The 19,103-nt window shown below is 33.1% G+C and overlaps 1 protein-coding gene across 1 annotated transcript in view; it reads right to left on the bottom strand.

The window, feature by feature from the left end:
* LOC140604506 (A disintegrin and metallopeptidase domain 3-like) overlaps nt 1-19,103 on the bottom strand; it is a 110,856-nt gene that overhangs the window by 33,875 nt on the left and 57,878 nt on the right. Inside the window, exons 11-15 of the mRNA XM_072775746.1 lie at nt 18,794-18,865; nt 18,420-18,586; nt 17,245-17,326; nt 12,404-12,543; nt 5,904-6,090 (exon numbers count right to left, since the gene is read on the bottom strand). Coding sequence (XP_072631847.1) covers nt 5,904-6,090; nt 12,404-12,543; nt 17,245-17,326; nt 18,420-18,586; nt 18,794-18,865 — 648 coding nt within the window. The remainder of the gene's footprint in view (nt 1-5,903; nt 6,091-12,403; nt 12,544-17,244; nt 17,327-18,419; nt 18,587-18,793; nt 18,866-19,103) is intronic.

The following is a 19,103-nucleotide window of genomic DNA, read 5'->3' on the forward strand; positions in this document are numbered from 1 at the left end:
AATAAACAAAAATCAATGACACAAAAGGGAAAGCCTCCAACGGCTAGAATCAAAGAGAGAGCCTATGAGGAAAGGGGATCTTTTGACAGTATTCAATGTATAATGGAAAGCTACACTAAATGCTGGGCTTAGAAATTGATGTTCAATGCATTGTGGTTTAAAAATGGAACCCCACAATGGGCCTGAAAGTGAGAATATTTATTTATTTATTTATTTATTTATTTATTTATTTATTTATTTATGTTAGTTTCTTTTAAAGATTTTATTTATTTATTCATGAGAGACACAAGCAGGGGGAGAAGCAGGCTCCCTGCAGGGAGCTTGATGTGGGATTCAATCCCAGGACCCCATAATCAGGCCCTGAGCCAAAGGCAAATGCTCAAACACTGAGCCACTCAGGCATCCCTGGATGTGAGAACGTTAAAAAACAAGTAACAGTGGAATGCTATTGAAAAATTATAGAAATAAAAAGGGTATATATGTCCAAACTTTATCAAATGTCACTTCAATATTTAATATCATAATTTTTATCTTTATCAATTTTGATATATGTTGAAAAGTACCAAAATGTTTCTTTATTTCTTAAACTCAAATTATATTCTTTTTTTCATATATTCACTGGGATTATTTGATAATTTTAATTTAGACATTTTGCAGGTATTTTCCAAAATATGGATCAATCATTCAAAGTAAGGTTAAGCTGGTGATCACAGGAATCAACAACTTTCACATTTTAATTCTATTTCTATATGCCTGCAAAGGACACTTTAAGTGGATAGATGTTTATAGCAGCAATGGCCACGATAGCCAAACTGTGGAAGGAGCCTCGGTGTCCATCCAAAGATGAATAGATAAAGAAGATGTGGTTTATGTATACAATGGAATATTACTCAGCTATTAGAAATGACAAATACCCACCATTTGCTTCAACGTGGATGGAACTGGAGGGTATTATGCTGAGTGAAGTAAGCCAGTCGGAGAAGGACAAACATTATATGTTCTCATTCATTTGGGGAATATAAATAATAGTGAAAGGGAATATAAGGGAAGGGGGAAGAAATGTGTGGGAAATATCAGAAAGGGAGACAGAACGTAAAGACTGCTAACTCTGGGAAACAAACTAGGGGTGTTGGAAGGGGAGGAGGGCGGGGGGTGGGAGTGAATGGGTGACGGGCACTGGGGGTTATTCTGTATGTTAGTAAATTGAACACCAATAAAAAATAAATTTAAAAAAAAGGTGCAAAATTTACAGTAACAGGCAGGAACATGAAATATTTAGGTTTTAATTTAATTAGAGACATCTAAAAAAATGGAATAATATACCATGTTCATAGTTTGAAAATCACATTATGAATACATCACTTCCCCACAAATTCATGTATGGATTCAAAAATGTCTCAATCAAAATTCCAGCAAAGTTTTTATTTTTTTTAATTTTTTTTTATTTTTTAGGAATGTGGGTAGAAATGGAAAAATTGATTCCAAATTTTACACAGCAAAAATCGAAGATCACCAAATCTATCTTCAGAAAAAAGTAAATATGAAGACACAATTTACCTAATTTTGTGAATCAGGGTAAGAAGGGCTGGTATTGGTGTAAAGATAGATATATTGATCAATAAAACACAAACTATGTGATGAACTGTTTTTCGGTAAGAGTAGCATAGTAATTCAGTGGAAAAAGGATAATTTTCCAATAATTGGGGCTAAAGAAATTAGATATACATATAGAAAAATATATTCCCTAATTCAAACTACAAAAATTACTGAAAATGGATTAATAGGTATACACATAAAAGCTAACATCAATAAACTTCTAGAATACTTATTAGAAAGTTTCACAACTTTGGGATTGATAGGACACAAAATACAAAGCCATGACACATATTTGCATATGGCTAATACTAAGAATTCCAATAACTACATAAACAACACCCTCAAAATATGTAAAATATGTGAACATTCAAAAAGGAGACATAGACATATAGATGTCCCATAACCACATGAGACACTGTCCAGTATGATTAGTCATCAGGGAAACATGAATAAAAACTGCAGTAAAATACCAGCAGACATTGAAATGACTAACATGTAAGGGACTGGCAGTAGCAAAAGTTGGTAAGAATAAGGAACAACTAACTGCCACTCTCATACATAGATTATTGGAATGTAAAATATTACAAGGATTTTAAAATGCAGATTGATGCTTTGTTACACATTTAATAGTGCAATTAACATATGACCCAGCAATTCTATTCCTAGAAATTTATCCAATATACATAAAAACTTAAGTCCAAAAAAAAATGTTTTTTTTTTTTTAAGATTTTATTTGTTTATTCATGAGAGACACAGAAATAGGCAGAGACATAGGCAGTGGGAGAAGCAGGCTTCCTATGGGGATCCGAATGTGGGACTCAATCCCAGGACCCCAGGATCATGACCTGTGCAGATGCTCAACCACTGAGCACCCAGATGGCCCATAAATGTTCTTTAGCACATTCTAAAATCCAAAACTTAAGTTCAAAGAAGATATGAATGTGCTTTAGAAGCATTTTTCATAATACTCAAAACCAAAAACAACCTAAATGTTCACTAATAAATCCATGAATAAATAAACTGTTATAGTCATACAAAGAAATACTACTCCACAATAAATACCAATGAACTACAGATGCGTTCAATCATGCAGTTGAATATCAAAAATATAAGCAAAAAAAATCTAGAGTCAGAAAGGATCCATCATCTATAATTCATTCACGTGAAATTCAGTAGTGGGCAAAAATAATGTGTTGTGACAGGATTAGAAGTTTCAGATATTAATGGGATTAACTTAGACTCCTCCAATCAATGGAATTAAGGTAGAACTGCCTGTGATAATGTAAATGTCCTAATATTTCTTTTATCCACATCTATTTAAGTATAACATAAGTCAAATTAAAAAAAAAAAAAACAAAACTCAGCAAGCCAGAAGGAAAACAATACATACTTACATATATATATATATACACACTACCTAGATACATCCTAAATCTTTGTGCTGAAACAAAAAACAAAGTCACAATGCCTATAAAGACAGATGGATTCTATGATCATCCAGCCAGGTGTGGAGCTAACTTGGTTTCTGAAGTTTTCAGTGATAATGAGGACAAATGGTTTTTGATCATCATTGCTGAGATTCCTGATGAGTTCCATCAGTGAGGTTGGTGGTCTTTGTAATATTAAGGAAAGCTTATTGTGGTTATTGGTCACTCACCTACACTATCAAGAAAATAAAAGTACTTTCCTTCTGCTGATAGCCATAACAATAGATAGAAAAATCCCTGTTAATAAGAACTGTTGGTTACTCTAAAATTCAGAGATGGGGGCATTTGACGGGATCAGCACTGGGTGTTATACTATATGTTGGCATATTGAACTCCAATAAAAAATATACAAAAATTTAAAAAAATAAAATACACTGAGAATTCTCAGTGCATGAGAAAGAGAAGGAACTAGAGATATATTTAGGAAAAGCCGAATGAAATTCTAAAAATTAGCTCATCTAACATACTAGGGGGAATCAGTGCAAATTTTTCTGGATTTGAGGGTACGGAGTCACTTGGTCACTTAAGAACCAACTTCATGCTCTAAGCATCATTTATCAGTGACTACTCTGGTTAATTATATAAACATGGAAGAAGAGAATGTAAAGACTTACTACAGCTTATTGCAGTAGGTCTTGTTAAAAGATAAACTAAGTAAAAATCAATTCAAATTGGGCAGCATCCAGTCTAGTAAAAGAAAGATCTAAGGAGTTACACAAAATGAAAGACTTAGAGGCAGAAGGGAGGAGGAATAAGGAAGTTATAAAGGCAAAAAAGTATGTTTGCTATTGCAAAGTAACATTCCTTTAGGAGGTTGCAGGGGTCTATCAGGCAATAACTATTACTGATAAGGTATTTGACTGGTTTAAGATTCTATTTCTGGGAGAGTTAAAACCAAGTAAGCCTAAAAAAACAACAACAACAACAATTAAGCCTTGGTTTGATAACATGGGGCTTAGCCCAAGTGACTCCACTATGGGCCTGTTGTCTTGTTTTTAACAATCTTTACATCTATAATTAGCAGTGTCCTATCCGAGATAAATTCCCATGTTCCAATAGATGCACCTTGAAATCCAGTGGGACAAGCTACCATTTCCCTTTGGTCCACTGTGACTCTATTCCAGGTTTTAATAAAGACTAAGAGTGCCCCGATAAAATAGGCATGTAAATCAGATCAATCAGTTCATATAAACAGTGCAAACTGGCTATTAAAAGCAAAGAATCTTCTCTTGTGTTCCAGGAATAATCTCTGAAAAAAAACTATTCATGAACTGAGCAATTAAGTACTCCAAATAAACACTTTTTTTTTTTTTTTTGCCATAAATCTATTACTAATGTAGGATTGAGTTAGGGGGCAGACAGGACTTGTCAGGGAAAGATAAGGGAAAGGCCCAGAGTCAGGATCCTACCCATCCCAAGAAAACTGAGATAAGACAGTAAAAACAAACAAAAAATAAACCTGGCTCCCTAGCTCCAAAATATTAGGGAGTATCCTCCTTTAATGGCTACTAAGTTATCACAGAAATACCAGATGTAGAGAAATGTTATGGAGGAGATATTAACCAGAGAGAAGGGAACACCTTGTTTGTGCTCAGGATATTTACAAAAAACATCTTGTTTGTTTCAAGTCCACCATGTTTGTTCTAAATATCCACCCTGAAATGGACAAGAAATGTACCAGGTTCCCTGGTCAGTTTCCTATAAAAGATGGACTGTAAAAGCCCTCAGTGGCAACCCTGTTGGGACACCTCTCACTTTTGGGAGCTTCTCTGTATCTCTGCTTATTAAGCCTCTATCTCTATTGTCCATGAGATTCATTCTTTGATTCCACGAGCCAAGAACCAAGCTCTCCTGTATCATTACTATATTTTTAAAAAATCAACTATTTTTTTAAAAGAAATAGATTGAAATTTTGCAGCAAGTAACACATTCTGAAAATGTATGTTTGAGCTTATTAAACATTAGAACTAACCTGGCTATTGTTTTTGTATGCCTTTTGTGTATTTTTGTTCTTGTATTAGGTTTTATTACTTGATAAATTTTTTCTTGGTCCTCAGATGTGATATACATTTGTAGCTTCTGTAATGATTGGTTAAAGTAAGAACCATCTATGCTCTTAAGGTATTTCAAAGTTGTAAAATGACACATGTGAGGAAAAAAAATAAGCACTGTCTGGGGCTGGAGGAAGTCATGAATAGAGGCTTGCATTATACCACTGAAATAATGAATTGAAAACCATTGTTCTCAGAGTGAATAACAAATTAACAATAATTAAAATATTTTTTCCACTAATTGCCTTCAGCATATAGAAATGAGTATAGCTACTACTTTATATACCATTGTGGGAAGTTGACCAAATTTAATTTCATCAGGCAATGCTTAGAGCATAGTTTTACTGTTCTGGACTTCCACAGTGATGGGTCTTGTCTGGATTATACTAATTCTTATAAAACGTGACATACTGTTAAGTGTATAGATATTCTATCACAATCGTACCAGTGTGTAGTCACTTTGAAGGAACTCAGGAGATGACTGAGGTGATGGTTATAATATTGGCTTTAACCATGTTTATGATACAGAAAAGTGGGTATTGCTACTAATGATTACACATTGAAGAAAATCTACCTCTTTAGTCCATGCTATGCTTACCCCTTACTTAAATTCTTCAAATGTTTAAAATTCAGGATGAATCAGTTATCACATGCCCCATTGTGCAGTATTTGAAAAAAAAAGTCCATTTTATATCGCATCTATATTTATAAGGCTACAGAAGAAACACAAAGAAAAATCTTTAGATAAGCTATTACGTTTGTCACTAACCTCTGTACTACCACAATCACATTGTTCTGAGTTTTCCAAAATTCCATTGCCACAGAGTGAACTTGCTGTGTGGTAACCCACATTTGAAATGGCTTGATTCTGAAGACATTCAAATTCAGGCTGTGAAGCCATACGTTTAAATTCATCCATGCTGCAACTGCTAAAAAACTTTACACCATGGGAACGTCTAAAAAAAATTATATTCTTCAGATAAATGGAATACAATCAGTTTCAAAGAAACGTCCTTCAGTAGAGTACTATGAATTCTGTACACTTCACTTACAGAAGAGCCAAGGAGAGGATGCTTTTCTACCCTTACATTTTTGATTAAATACCAGTTAGTTAACTTATAGTGTAATATTAGTTTCATGTGCTTTTTTCCCCTAATGCAAGTCATAAATAAAAGCAATAAATCCATCTATATTATAATTCCATAATATGGAGGAAGTTAAAATGACACGAGTTAGAATACATTAAAACTCTTAACAGTGCTTCACACACAAAAAGCTCTTTTAGGTATATCATTATTTTCATTATTATTGTCAATATAATTATCATTATAACAAGAAGCAATAATTACAAGAAAATGAAACATTAGGAAATTTATGTAAACTGAAGGAATAAAAGATGGCTAATTATGCTAATGAAAAGTCAGGGTTATTCTTTTGTATCAAAATCAATCAATTAACCTATATCAACATTGAGTATATAAAATCTGTAAGTCCTAGATTCTTTTTTATTTTATTTTATATTTGTACATTTTTAAGTGCACTGCTTAATGTGCTTTTGTTTAATTTTGCAGCAATCTAAATCTTAGATAAATGATACAATATAGTTCAAAGAATAAATTTTATTTACTGAAAGTTAAGAATAATTGTCAAAAACAATCTTAATAATTTTAAGTATTTTAATGTATAATTCTTACATAGAAATGAATTTTCCTTAAGCAGGCCCTTAAAAATAAAGAAATACTGATGCTTTACTAATATCTAATCCTCAGATGCCATTCAAATTTACCTTTCATTACAATATTGGCACTTTATAGCAAGAGGATTCAGTTCAGAATCGACCATTTAGTTCTCAGTATCTAGGTTTGTTTTTTAGTTTAGTTATCTACATTTCTTATTGAATTTCATAACCCTGAAAAAAGTTTTATGGTTACAGGTTGATTATTTGCTAAAGTAATCCTTTTCTGCAATTTAGGATTATAAAATGTTCTCTCATAACTACACTGAGGTTATGCATCTTGGCAACATTATTACAAAAGTGTTGCTGAGTCTGTTTTCATTGCATATTAACAAATGGCTCACAATTTTCATTTTGAACCATGCTTTCTGATTGTATTGTTTCCTTATTTTTCTTTCTGATAGTTCATTATTAGCGTATAGAAATGCAAAATTTCTTTATACTGTTTTTATATCCTGTAACTTTACTGAATTGATTTATTCTAATTTTTTGTTGTTGTTGGTCCTTAGTGTTTTCTGTATACAGTATCAGGTCATCTGCAAATAGTGAGAATATTCCTTTTCCAATTTGAATGCTTTTGTTTCTTTTCTTTTCTTTTTCTTTTTCTTCTTCTTCTCTCTCTCTCTCTTTTTTTTTTTTTTTTTTCTGATTGCTGTGGCTAGGATTTCCAACACTGTATTCAAAAAAAGTGACAAGAATGGGCATTTTAGAGGAAAAGCTTTCAGCTTTTCACCATTGAGTATGATGTTAGCTGTGGGTTTGTCTTATAAAGACCATATATGCTATGCTCACTTTGTTTACAACTTCAGCTATCATAAATGTTGAATTTTATCAAATGCTTTTTCTGCACTAATGTGATGGTCATATGATTTTTAGCCTTCTTTGTGTTAATGGGGTGTATCACACTAATTTATGGATATTCAACCATCCTTTCATCCTAGGATAAATCGTGGTTAATCTGAGTGTATGATCTTTTAATGTATTATTGCATTTGTTTCCTGATACTTTGTTGAGAATTTTTGAATCTATGTTCATCAGGGCTTTTGGCCTGTAATATTTTTGGGAGCTCAGTGCCTTTATTTGGTTTTGGAATTAGGGTAATGCTGGACTCCTAGAATAAGTTTGGAAGTGTTCTTTCCTCATTAATTTTTTGGAATATTTTAAGAAGTACAGGTATTAACATTTCTTCAGTACCATCTAGTACTGTACTTAGGATGTTTTTCTTGTTATTGTTTGTTTTACTAATTAGATTTCATTACTAGTGATAAATCTGTTCAATTTTTCTATTTCTTCTCGATTCAGTTTTGTAAGACTATTATTTGAAAGAATTTACCCATTTATTCTAGGTTGTCCAATTCATTGGCATATAATTGTTTGCAGTTTCCTAGAATTCTTTAAATTTCTGTATCAGTTGTAACTTCTCTTTCATTTATGGTTTTATTGCAGCGTTCTTTTTTTGAAAAGTCTGGCTAAAAGCATATCAATTTTGTTATTTCAAATAATCTGCTCTTAGTTTCCTTTATCTTTTCTATTGTTTTTTAAGTATATATTTCATTTATTTCTACTCCTCTTTATTATTTACTTCTACTAACTTTAAACTTGATTAATTTGTAATTGATTTATAGTTTCATATTGTTGTGGTTGGAAAAGATGCTTGATATAATTTAACTTCTTAAATTTATTGAGACTTGTTTTGTGACCTAACATAATCTATCCTGGAGAATGTTCTCAAATGTACTTGAAAAGAATGTGTAGGGATCCCTGGGTGGCGCAGCGGTTTGGCGCCTGCCTTTGGCCCAGGGCGCGATCCTGGAGACCCAGGATCGAATCCCACGTCGGGCTCCCGGTGCATGGAGCCTGCTTCTGTCTCTGCCTCTCTCTCTCTCTCTCTCTGTGTGTGTGTGTGTGTGTGACTATCATAAATAAATAAAAATTAAAAAAAAAAAAAAAAGAATGTGTACTCTGCCAGTTTTGGATGGAAAACTCTATATATCTATTAAGTTCATCTGGTTAATATGTCATTTAAGGTCAATAGTTCTTTATTGATTTTCTGTCTAGATGATCTATCCATTGACACAAAAAAGAGAAAGGAACATAAATATAACACCAAGAGAAGTCACCAAATACCAACAGAAGACAGCAAGAGAAGAAAGAAACAGAACTACAAAAACATAAAACAATCAATAGGATGGCAGTAAGTATATATCTTAAATATGTAAATGGACTGAATTCTCCAATCAAAACACATAGAGTATTTAAATGGACAGATAAAAATCAGACCTATACAAAAGCTACCTGCAATAAACTAACTTCAGATCTAAAGATACACAGAGAGAAAATGAAGGAATGGACAAGGATATCTCATGCAGATAGAAATGAAAAGACAGTTGAGGTAGCAATACTTCTATCAGACAAAATGGACTTTAAAACAAAAACCATAACAGATAAAAAAGAAAAAGGTCATTACATGATGGTAAAGGGACCAATCCAACAAGATGATGTAACACTTATAAATATCTATGCATTTAGCATAGGGGAACCTAAATACATGAAGTAAATATTATCAGACACAAAGGGAGAAGTTGACAGTAATACAGTAATAGTAGGAAACATTAACACCCTGCAAAGGTTTGTAACTATTATTGGTATTTGTTTTGTGTTTACCACGAGAATCATATGTGACAACCTATGTACATTGCAGCCTATTTTAAGTTGATGGTTGCTTAAGTTCAAATGTGTTCCAAAAGTGCTACATTTATATCCCCCCTACATTTTATTTTTGATATCATATTTGATATCTTATTTTGTGTATACCTTGACTAATTATTACAGGTAAATGACTTTTGTCTTTTAACATTCATACTATTATTACATAGGTGATTGACCTGCTGTGCTGCCCTTACTATATATTTACCTTTACCAGTGAGATTCTTTTCATTCATAATTTTCTTATTTCTAGTTACGGCCTCTTCTTTTCCATTGAAAGAATTCTCTTAACATCTCTTGTGAGATTTGTTTGGTTTGATGAACTTCCTTAGCTTTGTTTGTCTGAGAAACTTCATCTATCCTTCAATTCTGAGTGATAACCTTGATGTGTACCATTTTTTTAATATTCTTTTCATCAATTTGAATATATCCTACCACTCCCTTCTGATCTGTAAATTTTTGTTGAAAAACTAGCTATAAGGATTCCCTTATACATGACTACTCATTTTTCTCTGTTTTTAAGATTCTTTAAATGTTGACACTTTGATTTTAATGTGTCTTTGCTCTCTTTGGATCAATCTTATTTGAGACTTTGTTCTTCCTGGACTTGGACGTCTATTTCCTTCCCCAGATTAGGTAAGTTCTCAGACATTATTTCTCCAAATATGCTTTCTGATCCTTTCTCTTGCTCTTCTCTTTATGGAGCATCTATAATATGAATGGTAGTGTGGTTGATGTTACCTAGAAGTCCCTTAAAATAACCTCAATTTTAAAAATTCTTTTTTCTTTTTACTTCTCTGAGTGCTTTCCACTATCCAGGCTTCCAGATTGCTTGTCCATTCTTCAGCATCACCTAATCTGCTATTGATTACCTTAGTATGTTTATTTCATTTATTGTATTCTTCAGCTTGATTGGTTATTTTTTTATATTTTCTATGTCTTTGTTCTCACTGTGATCACCCATTCTTCTGGTTTGGTGACCACCTTTATGACTATTACTTTGAACTCTATCTAGTAGATTGACTATCTCCATTTCACTCTATTTCTCAGGTTTTGTCTTGTTCTTTCATTTGCAATCTCTGGTGCCTAATTTGCCTCTATGTACTAGATAGTTATGTCTTGAAGGAGCCTCTTTAAGCAGAAGGTGGTCCTGTGAGGCTTAGTAATGCAAACCCACTTGGACACCAAAGCCAGGTGCCCTAGGACTGCCCTCTGTATGGGCTGTGTGCATTATCCTGTTCTGGCTAGGCCATGACTGGTGTGGATTTTGGTGAGTGGGGCTCCTTCTCAGTGCATCTGTATGTGAGGTGCAGCCACAACTACTAAAGGCACACTGGTGACTAGGGCTCGCTCTTGCCCCATCTGAGAGTCCTGGCCATGACAGACTAGGGTGCATACCAGGAGTGACAGGGTGGCAAGGCCCTGTATTGCAAATTTGAAAGTTGCTAAGAGACTAGATCTTAAAAGTTCTCATCACAAGAAAAAAAAGACATATGTTATTCTTTATGATCACAATTTTTTTTAATTTTACTTAATTATTCATGAGAGACACAGGGAGAGGCAGAGACATAGGCAGAGGGAGGAGGAGGCTTCATGCAGGGAACCTGATGCAGAACTCGATCTCAGGACCGCAGGATCACACCCTAAGCCAAAGGCAGATGCTCAATCACTGAGCCACCCAGGTGTCCATATGATCACAAATGTTAACTAGTTTTCTGTTCCTTTGACTCTTCTCTCTCCTTCTGGGACTTCTATACTGTGAATAGTGGTTTGCTTGATTTGTCCAGTAAGCTCCTTATTTATCTTTATTTTTATGAAGGACATGTGTTCAGATTCTTCCTATGTTGCCCCCTACCTACCAATAATTCTTGACATCTCCTTTTCTCTCAGTCTTAAAAAACTGCTATTATTTTGAAATATCCCAAATATTCCCAAATATCACTATATTGTTCTCTGTGCTATATTTTACATTCATTTTACAAGGTAATTTTTATTATCCATACTGAATAAACCAATTAAAATATATTCCATTTATTATAAAATCCCTTTTCACATCATTAATGCATGATTAAGGTCTTCCCTATATTCCTACATCACATCCTGGACTTCTCCTGACTCATTCTTTAGCCTCACTCTATATTATTTTCTTTTCCTTATGTCTAAACATTCTTCTTATAGGCCCAGCTATTTTTTTTCATTTTTATCCTCTCCACAAGCCTCCTTATATCAGTCTGTCAAGCTTGTTACTATTCAAGTATTACTTCACTTGTTTTCATTGAAAAGTTTTCAACTCTTTAATAAACATCTTTGTTCCTTCTCTGTCAGATCCCAACATAATTATTTCCATAATTATTCCTAGACCACTTTATCAGAAAGTTTCTTCTCCTAATATTTTCTCTATTTATTTTCTTCTTGGCATCTGTCATAAACTGTTTAGATCTTGCTTGTTCTTTTGTCCTTTTTTAAATTTTCTGTCCCTGATGGACTAATATATTTAGGACTTATCTATCTTGTTAACCTTTTGTAAGTCAAAGTAACACAATAACCAAGACACAGTAGATGCTTATTAATAATTTGAGGGTGAATTAAATTTTACCCAGGAAGCCATCATCAACATCCACTTTCTCCCTACAATATCACATAGAATATAGAATAAGCACATTTTCTACAATATCATATACTCACTTCCTTTAATAAACATTAAATAATTGCATGTTTATGTAATAAACAATTCTCTTAATCAGATTATATTGAAAGACATTATACATTAAAAATATTACAAACATTTCCCAAGGGAAGATACAGATTTAACAAAAATAAAACCTTACATTGCTTTGGCGTTCATTATGCATGTAGCTCCTGGGCAGTAACAAGTGAAGATGTCATTATTATATGTTAATCCCAGACTAATTCCAAGCAACTGTGCTATAACAACTGAAAACGCCTCTAAAGTTATCACCTGTGGATACTAAATAAAAAAAATATCAGAATTGTTATCTAAGTTGTGTATTCATCTATTTTATCTTTTCAAGTAAATGTAAATACAAATTTAAGAAAACCTAGTATACCAAAGATTATTATTTGCTTAAAAATTTGGAAAAAAATAGTAAATTTTGTTATTTTCTTTGAGTAATGGTATTTTTAGTCCAAATAGCATTGACAAATAACAATTAAGATCAATGAAATCTTTTGACATGTTACTAATATTTATATTTTTAAAATATTTTATTTATTCATGAGAGACACACAGAGAAAGGCAGAGACATAGGCAGAGGGAGAAGCAGGCTCCCTGTGGGAAGCCTGATATAGGGCTCCATCCCCGGACCTGGGGATCAAAACCTGAACCAAAGGCAGATACTCAACCACTGAGAAACCCAGCTGCCCTGACATATTACTCATTTAAATTCTGTTTTTTGTTTATTTTTTAAAATTTCTTTCCTTATTTATTTGAAAGAGAGAGAGAGAGAGAGAGAGAGAATTTTAAGCAGGCTCCATACCCAGCATGGAGCCCAACATTGGGCTCAATCTAATGACCCTAAGATTATGGATGAGTCAAAATCAAGAGTTGGACACTTAATTAACTGAGTTACACAGGTGCCCTTAATATATATTTTTTTAATTGAGAAGAATAAGCATTTCTCCAGTAACTATATTACTTTTCAAGTGAACACTCAGAAAAAATACACAGGTTCTTAAGGCTTGACTTGGCAAATCGTATGGACTTTAGAAATAGTTTTAGGGAGGAAAAAAACAAATTAACTTTTTTCTAAAGGTGGAATACTAGAATATCTTGCAAGTAGCATTTCTTTTGTCTTAAAAAGTAAAACTTGAGAAGTAGTGACATTGGCAACACAGAAACACCTGGCAATCAATAACCTTGGCATTATCTCCATAGTTTTGCCTTTTATGGAATGTCACAGAATAGTAATAATAATACAGTATAATACAGGATAAAACAGTTTTTAGTCTTTTCTCCAAATGGCTTCTTTCATGAACAACTATTAGATTCCTCTATATCTTCCAATCGCTTAATGGTTCACTTCTTAAAACACTGAATGGTATTCCTTTTTATGTATTTATTCCTGTTTGTTTATCCACTGACTTATTAAAAGACATCTTGGTCCCTTCAAATTTTTGGTAATTATGAATAAAGCTGCTATAAATATTCATGTACATGATTTTATGTGGATATGATTTCAACTCATTTAAATGACTGCCAAAGAGGACATATGCTGGATCATATGGTAAGAGTAAGAAATTGCCCAACTGACTTCTACAGTGGCCGTACCACTTTGCATTCATATCTTCATGAATGAGAGTTTCTGTTCCTCTACATCCTCACAGCATCTGGTAATATCAGTGTTTTGCACTTTTAGTACAAATCTGAAAAGGACTGGTAAGTTACATTCTTGCCTTGTTCCTGATCACTGGGAAAGAATTTAGTTTCTCACCATTAAGGTTTTAGCTATAGGTTTTTTTCTAGATGTTTTTTTTCCTCAAGGAATGTCCCTTCTTGATCTACTTTCTTAAATTTTGTCACAAACGGCATTGGATTTGTTAAATTCTTTCTCTGCATCTATTAATATGATCAAATAATTTTTAAAATTTATCCTATTGATGGCATTGGTTATATTAATTGATTTTCAAATGATGAACCGCCTTACCTATAAATTCTGGGTAGAGATATCAACAGGAGATATAAACTATTATAAAAAAAAAATCCAGGGACACTTGGGTGGCTCAGCTGTTGAGCATCTGCCTTCAGCTCAGGATGTGATCCCAGGGTCTGGAATTGAGTCCCGCATTGGGCTGAGGGGGGGCTGCTTCTCCCTTTGCCTACCTCTCTCTCTCTCTGCCCCTCTCTCTCTCTTTGCTCTCTCATGAATAAATAAAATCTTTAAAAAAATTCTAGACCCCAAAAATACAATAAATGAACTTAAAAATTCACTGGAGGTATTCAAAATCAGATTTGATAAGGCAGATGAAAGAATCAGATCTGAAGGCTGTCCATTTGAAATCATCCAGTCATAGAAATAAAAGAAAAAAGAATTAAGAATATAAAAAGAGCCTATTGACATCAACAAGCAGATTAATGTATGCATTATAAAAGTCTCAGAAAAAGAAGAGAGAAAGAAAAGGACAGAGTTTATTTGGAGAAAGAATGGCCACAAACTTCAGAAATCTTTTTTGTAAAAGAAGCTCAACAAATTCCAATCAGGATAAACCCAAAAAGATTCACAAAGATTCCCATTAGTCAAAGACAAGGAGAGAATCCTGAAAACAGCAAGACAAAAGTGACAAATATAGTAACATGCATTATTGTAATTTTGGTGGATAGAATTGGAAGACAAATACCGAAAAACAAAACAAATCCTATAATCTGTGTAATAGAACTACAGAGGATAGAGACACATGGGTGGCTCAGCAGTTGAGCGTCTGCCTTCGGCTCAGGGCATGATCCTGGAGTCCTGGGATCAATCCCAGTTGGGCCCCTGCATGGAGCCTGCTTCTCTCTCTGCCTGGGTGTCTGCCTCTCTCTCTGTGTCTCTCATAAATAAATAAATAAATAAATAAATAAATAAATAAATAAAATCTTTAAAAAAACCCTATAAAGGTTAGAAAAGAACTATAGAACTATAAAGGACAGTGTTTTTGTATGCAATTAAATTTAAGCTATTAATAGAAATATTAAAAAATAACCCCCAAATTAATATGGAATCCCAAGGAACACTAAATAAATATGCCAATTTCAAAAAAGAACAAAATTGAAGGACACATTTCCTGATTTCAAAACGTATTACAAAGCTACAATAATCAAAAACAGTATGGTACTGGCAATACAGATAGACATAAATATCACTGAACAAGATTACATATCCTAGAAATAGATCCTTACATGTATGATTAAATGATCTATAAAAGGGGATCAAGATGAGATAATGCAGAAATGACATTCTCTTCAACAGGTATTCTCAATAGATAAAAGATAGCTTTTTCTTTTCTTTTTTTAAATTTTTATTTATTATTTATGATAGTCACAGAGAGAGAGAGAGAGAGGCAGAGACACAGGCAGAGGGAGAAGCAGGCTCGTGGGATTCGATCCTGGGTCTCCAGGATCGCGCCCTGGGCCAAAGGCAGGTGCCAAACCGCTGCGCCACCCAGGGATCCCAAAGATAGCTTTTTCAATAAATGGTGATAGGAACTTTGCATATCCACATACAGAATAAAGTTGTATCTATGTACTTCATATACAAAAATTGATTAAAAACAGCTTAAAAGTCTAAACAGTAGATTGGGTAACATTCGGGTAAATCTAAATTTGGTAAAAATCTAAAGGGCAAGATTTGGGCAAAACTCAAAACTATAAAACTCCTAAAAGAAAACACAGGGGAAAATCTACATATTAGGTTTGACAATGATTTCTTAGATATCATGCCAAAAGCACAGGCAATGAAAGCAAAAACGGACAAATGGGACTACACCAAACATAAAACTTCTGTGTTTCAAAGTACATAATCAACAGAGTATAAAGACAACCTACAAAATGGGAAAATTTGCAAATCCTATATCTGATAATGGATTAACATCCAAAATATAAAGAACTCCTACAATACAAAAACAAAAAATCAAATTCAAATCAACCAATTAAAAATTGGACTAAAGACATGAATAGACATTTCTCCATAGAGGATATACAAAAGACCAGAAAGCATATGAAAAGACCCTCAATATTACAAATAATCATAGAAATGCAAATCAAAGCCACATTGAGATACTCAATAGGATGGTTACCATAAAAAAAAAAAAAAAAGCAACCACAGAAAATAATAGATGTTGGCGAGGACGTGATGAATATAATGTGAACTGCTGGTGGGATTATAAAATTGTAAACCACCCTCAAAATCAGTATGATGGTTCTTTAAAGTATTAACGATAGGATTACCATATGATCTAATAAACAAACCCACTTCTGCATATATATCCAAAATAACTGAAATCAGTATCACAAAGAGATACCTGTACTCCCACATTCACTGCAGTATTACTTATGATGGCCAAGGTATTTAAAACAACTTAAGTGCTCATTGATAGATGAATGTAAAAATGAAACAACCCCCCACACACACACACGATATGGAATGTTACTTAGCCATAAAAAGAATGAAATCCTGTTATTTGCAATGACATGGATGAACCTAGATGGTACTATGCTAAGAGAAATAAGCCAGACACATGAAGACAAATATCAGATGATCACCATTATATATGGAATCCAAAAATTTCATACTCACAGAAGCAGACAGTAGAATGGTGAGTGCCAGGGGCTAGAGGGTTTGGAAAATGGGGCCATGTTGAATAAAAGGACAAAGCTACATATATGCAAGACGAAGAGTTCTGGAGATCTGTTACATAATAATGGAACATACTTAATACTACTGACATATATACACTTAACAGTTAAGGTGGTAAATTTCATGTTGTATATTTTTCCCTCAAAATTTTTTTAAAAATTGTAATATGTGAATTTCAAAATCCGAATAAAAATTATTTTATAAAAATGTGTCAAAACAGCATAATAGATATGCTATATGTACTTTTGCTCCTTGAAGTGGATATTAACTTTCAAAATGTGATATAATTACCAAATAGATGGGAATTAAATGCATACCAGAGCAATTCCTGCAGCAAACTTTGGATTGCATGCCATTCCATGATATGTTGCTCCTACATAATTAGGATGATCCCTATAACTAAATACCAAAATTTTTCTTGTAAATAAATACATTTTAAATTTTTAATAACTTAATGACCTTTTAAGAATTGGGCTCCTTAGTTAAAAAAAAAAAAAAAAAAAAGCTGTGTTTTGAAACTTGAATATTACATATCACATCTAGTGTTTTTAATCATTTTGTATTTGAATAACTTCTCACAGTTCCTACAAAGTTAAGTTCCATAGCCTATTTTATGATGCACAGCCCCAAACCCAGCAGTGACTAATCCATCCAAAATACTAATCATAACCGTTACCATGACTGGATGGATATAATTCTAAGGTGTACAAGTCAAGATAGCTTACTGCCATGATTTGCACATAGTGAGCCTTTAAGGCGTGTAAAAATGTTGAATTGGAGGATAAGGAGGGAAAGAAGAATGTGCAGTACACTAACGAAAAGAGAATTCAGAAAGTGTCCTCACACATTTCAGTTCTGTTAATGTTGCTCCTGAGCTCCCGTATCAGACTTTAAAAGCCACAGGAGACACCAATAGATTTGTAAATGTATTCCATATTGCTTAAGACCTTCAGAATTGTATTTTTATTTTTCCCCATAAAGAATAAAGTTAAGTCAAGCAAACATCTATATGAAAACTTTTGAAAGATCTAGTACATATAGTGCATATAATTATATATATAATATATATGGTGTATATATATATATATAAAGTCACCACATTACTATTAAATTTAATTTTTTTGCATAACCAGCTTTATATATAATTATTTTATTTTGTTAACTAATTTATATTTTATTTAATGTTAAAACAATGGTTTCAGTTCTTTAACTCTGAGAAAAATCTTTAAAATCCTTGAGGACCATGTTGCTCCAAGGCTTTCCAAATTTCCAAATTTATTACATTTCCATGGATAAACAGTCCACTCTGAGAATAATGGCCTACCATGATTTAGTGTCTTACATTGTTATCAAATTTTTATATTTTACGTTTCGCTAACACAGTATGCATATAGTTTTTTAGGTTTCCTGTCATTATATATAACACATTTTTTGATAGCTAACATATCACATAATTTGATAAGCCCTATATCCATGAAAATAATGCACTTACATTAATAAATATGCTAGATCATGGGATCTTTGAAACAAAAATTGTTCTTTCCATGACACAAATCTCTGTAGTACTTCATCAGCATCCGCATTAGTTGAAATCATATTTTGATCTGACCAGAGCTCCAAAGAAGTTAGCTTAACAGTCACTTTAAGCTGGGAGAACATCTAAAAATAGGAGATACACCACATGCAGGTTTAGGTAGTAGTAAGTATTACATCTCTATACATAATGCTAACATACTTATTTTTGGAAGTGAAATCCATTGGTGAATGAAACTAGTTGGTAAGACTACTTAATAAAATTACAAATGCTATTTACACAATGTTATTGCATTAATAGGGATGCTTAAAATTTAAATGAAAAATACTTACAGTATTGACAAGACCAAAGATATGGACAACTTTCTCAGCTGCAACTGCCACTTCAGAGCCCATATAATCAAACTGAAAGAAAAATTTTGTTTCACTATTGAATATTACTAAACTACCATATTTTAAATGGATATAATATGGTAAGGGGCACCTGGGTGGCTCAGTCAGTTGAGCTTCTGCATTCAACTCAGGTCATGATCCCAGGGTCCCGGGATCAAGCCTCCCTCTCTCTGCCCCCTGCTCATGCTCTCTCTCTTGCTATCTCTCTATCAAATAAATAAATAAAATCTTTAAAAAAATGTTAAAGTGG

This window comes from Canis lupus, chromosome 15 (assembly GCF_048164855.1).
Source record: "Canis lupus baileyi chromosome 15, mCanLup2.hap1, whole genome shotgun sequence".
Classification (NCBI taxonomy): Eukaryota; Metazoa; Chordata; class Mammalia; order Carnivora; family Canidae; genus Canis; species Canis lupus.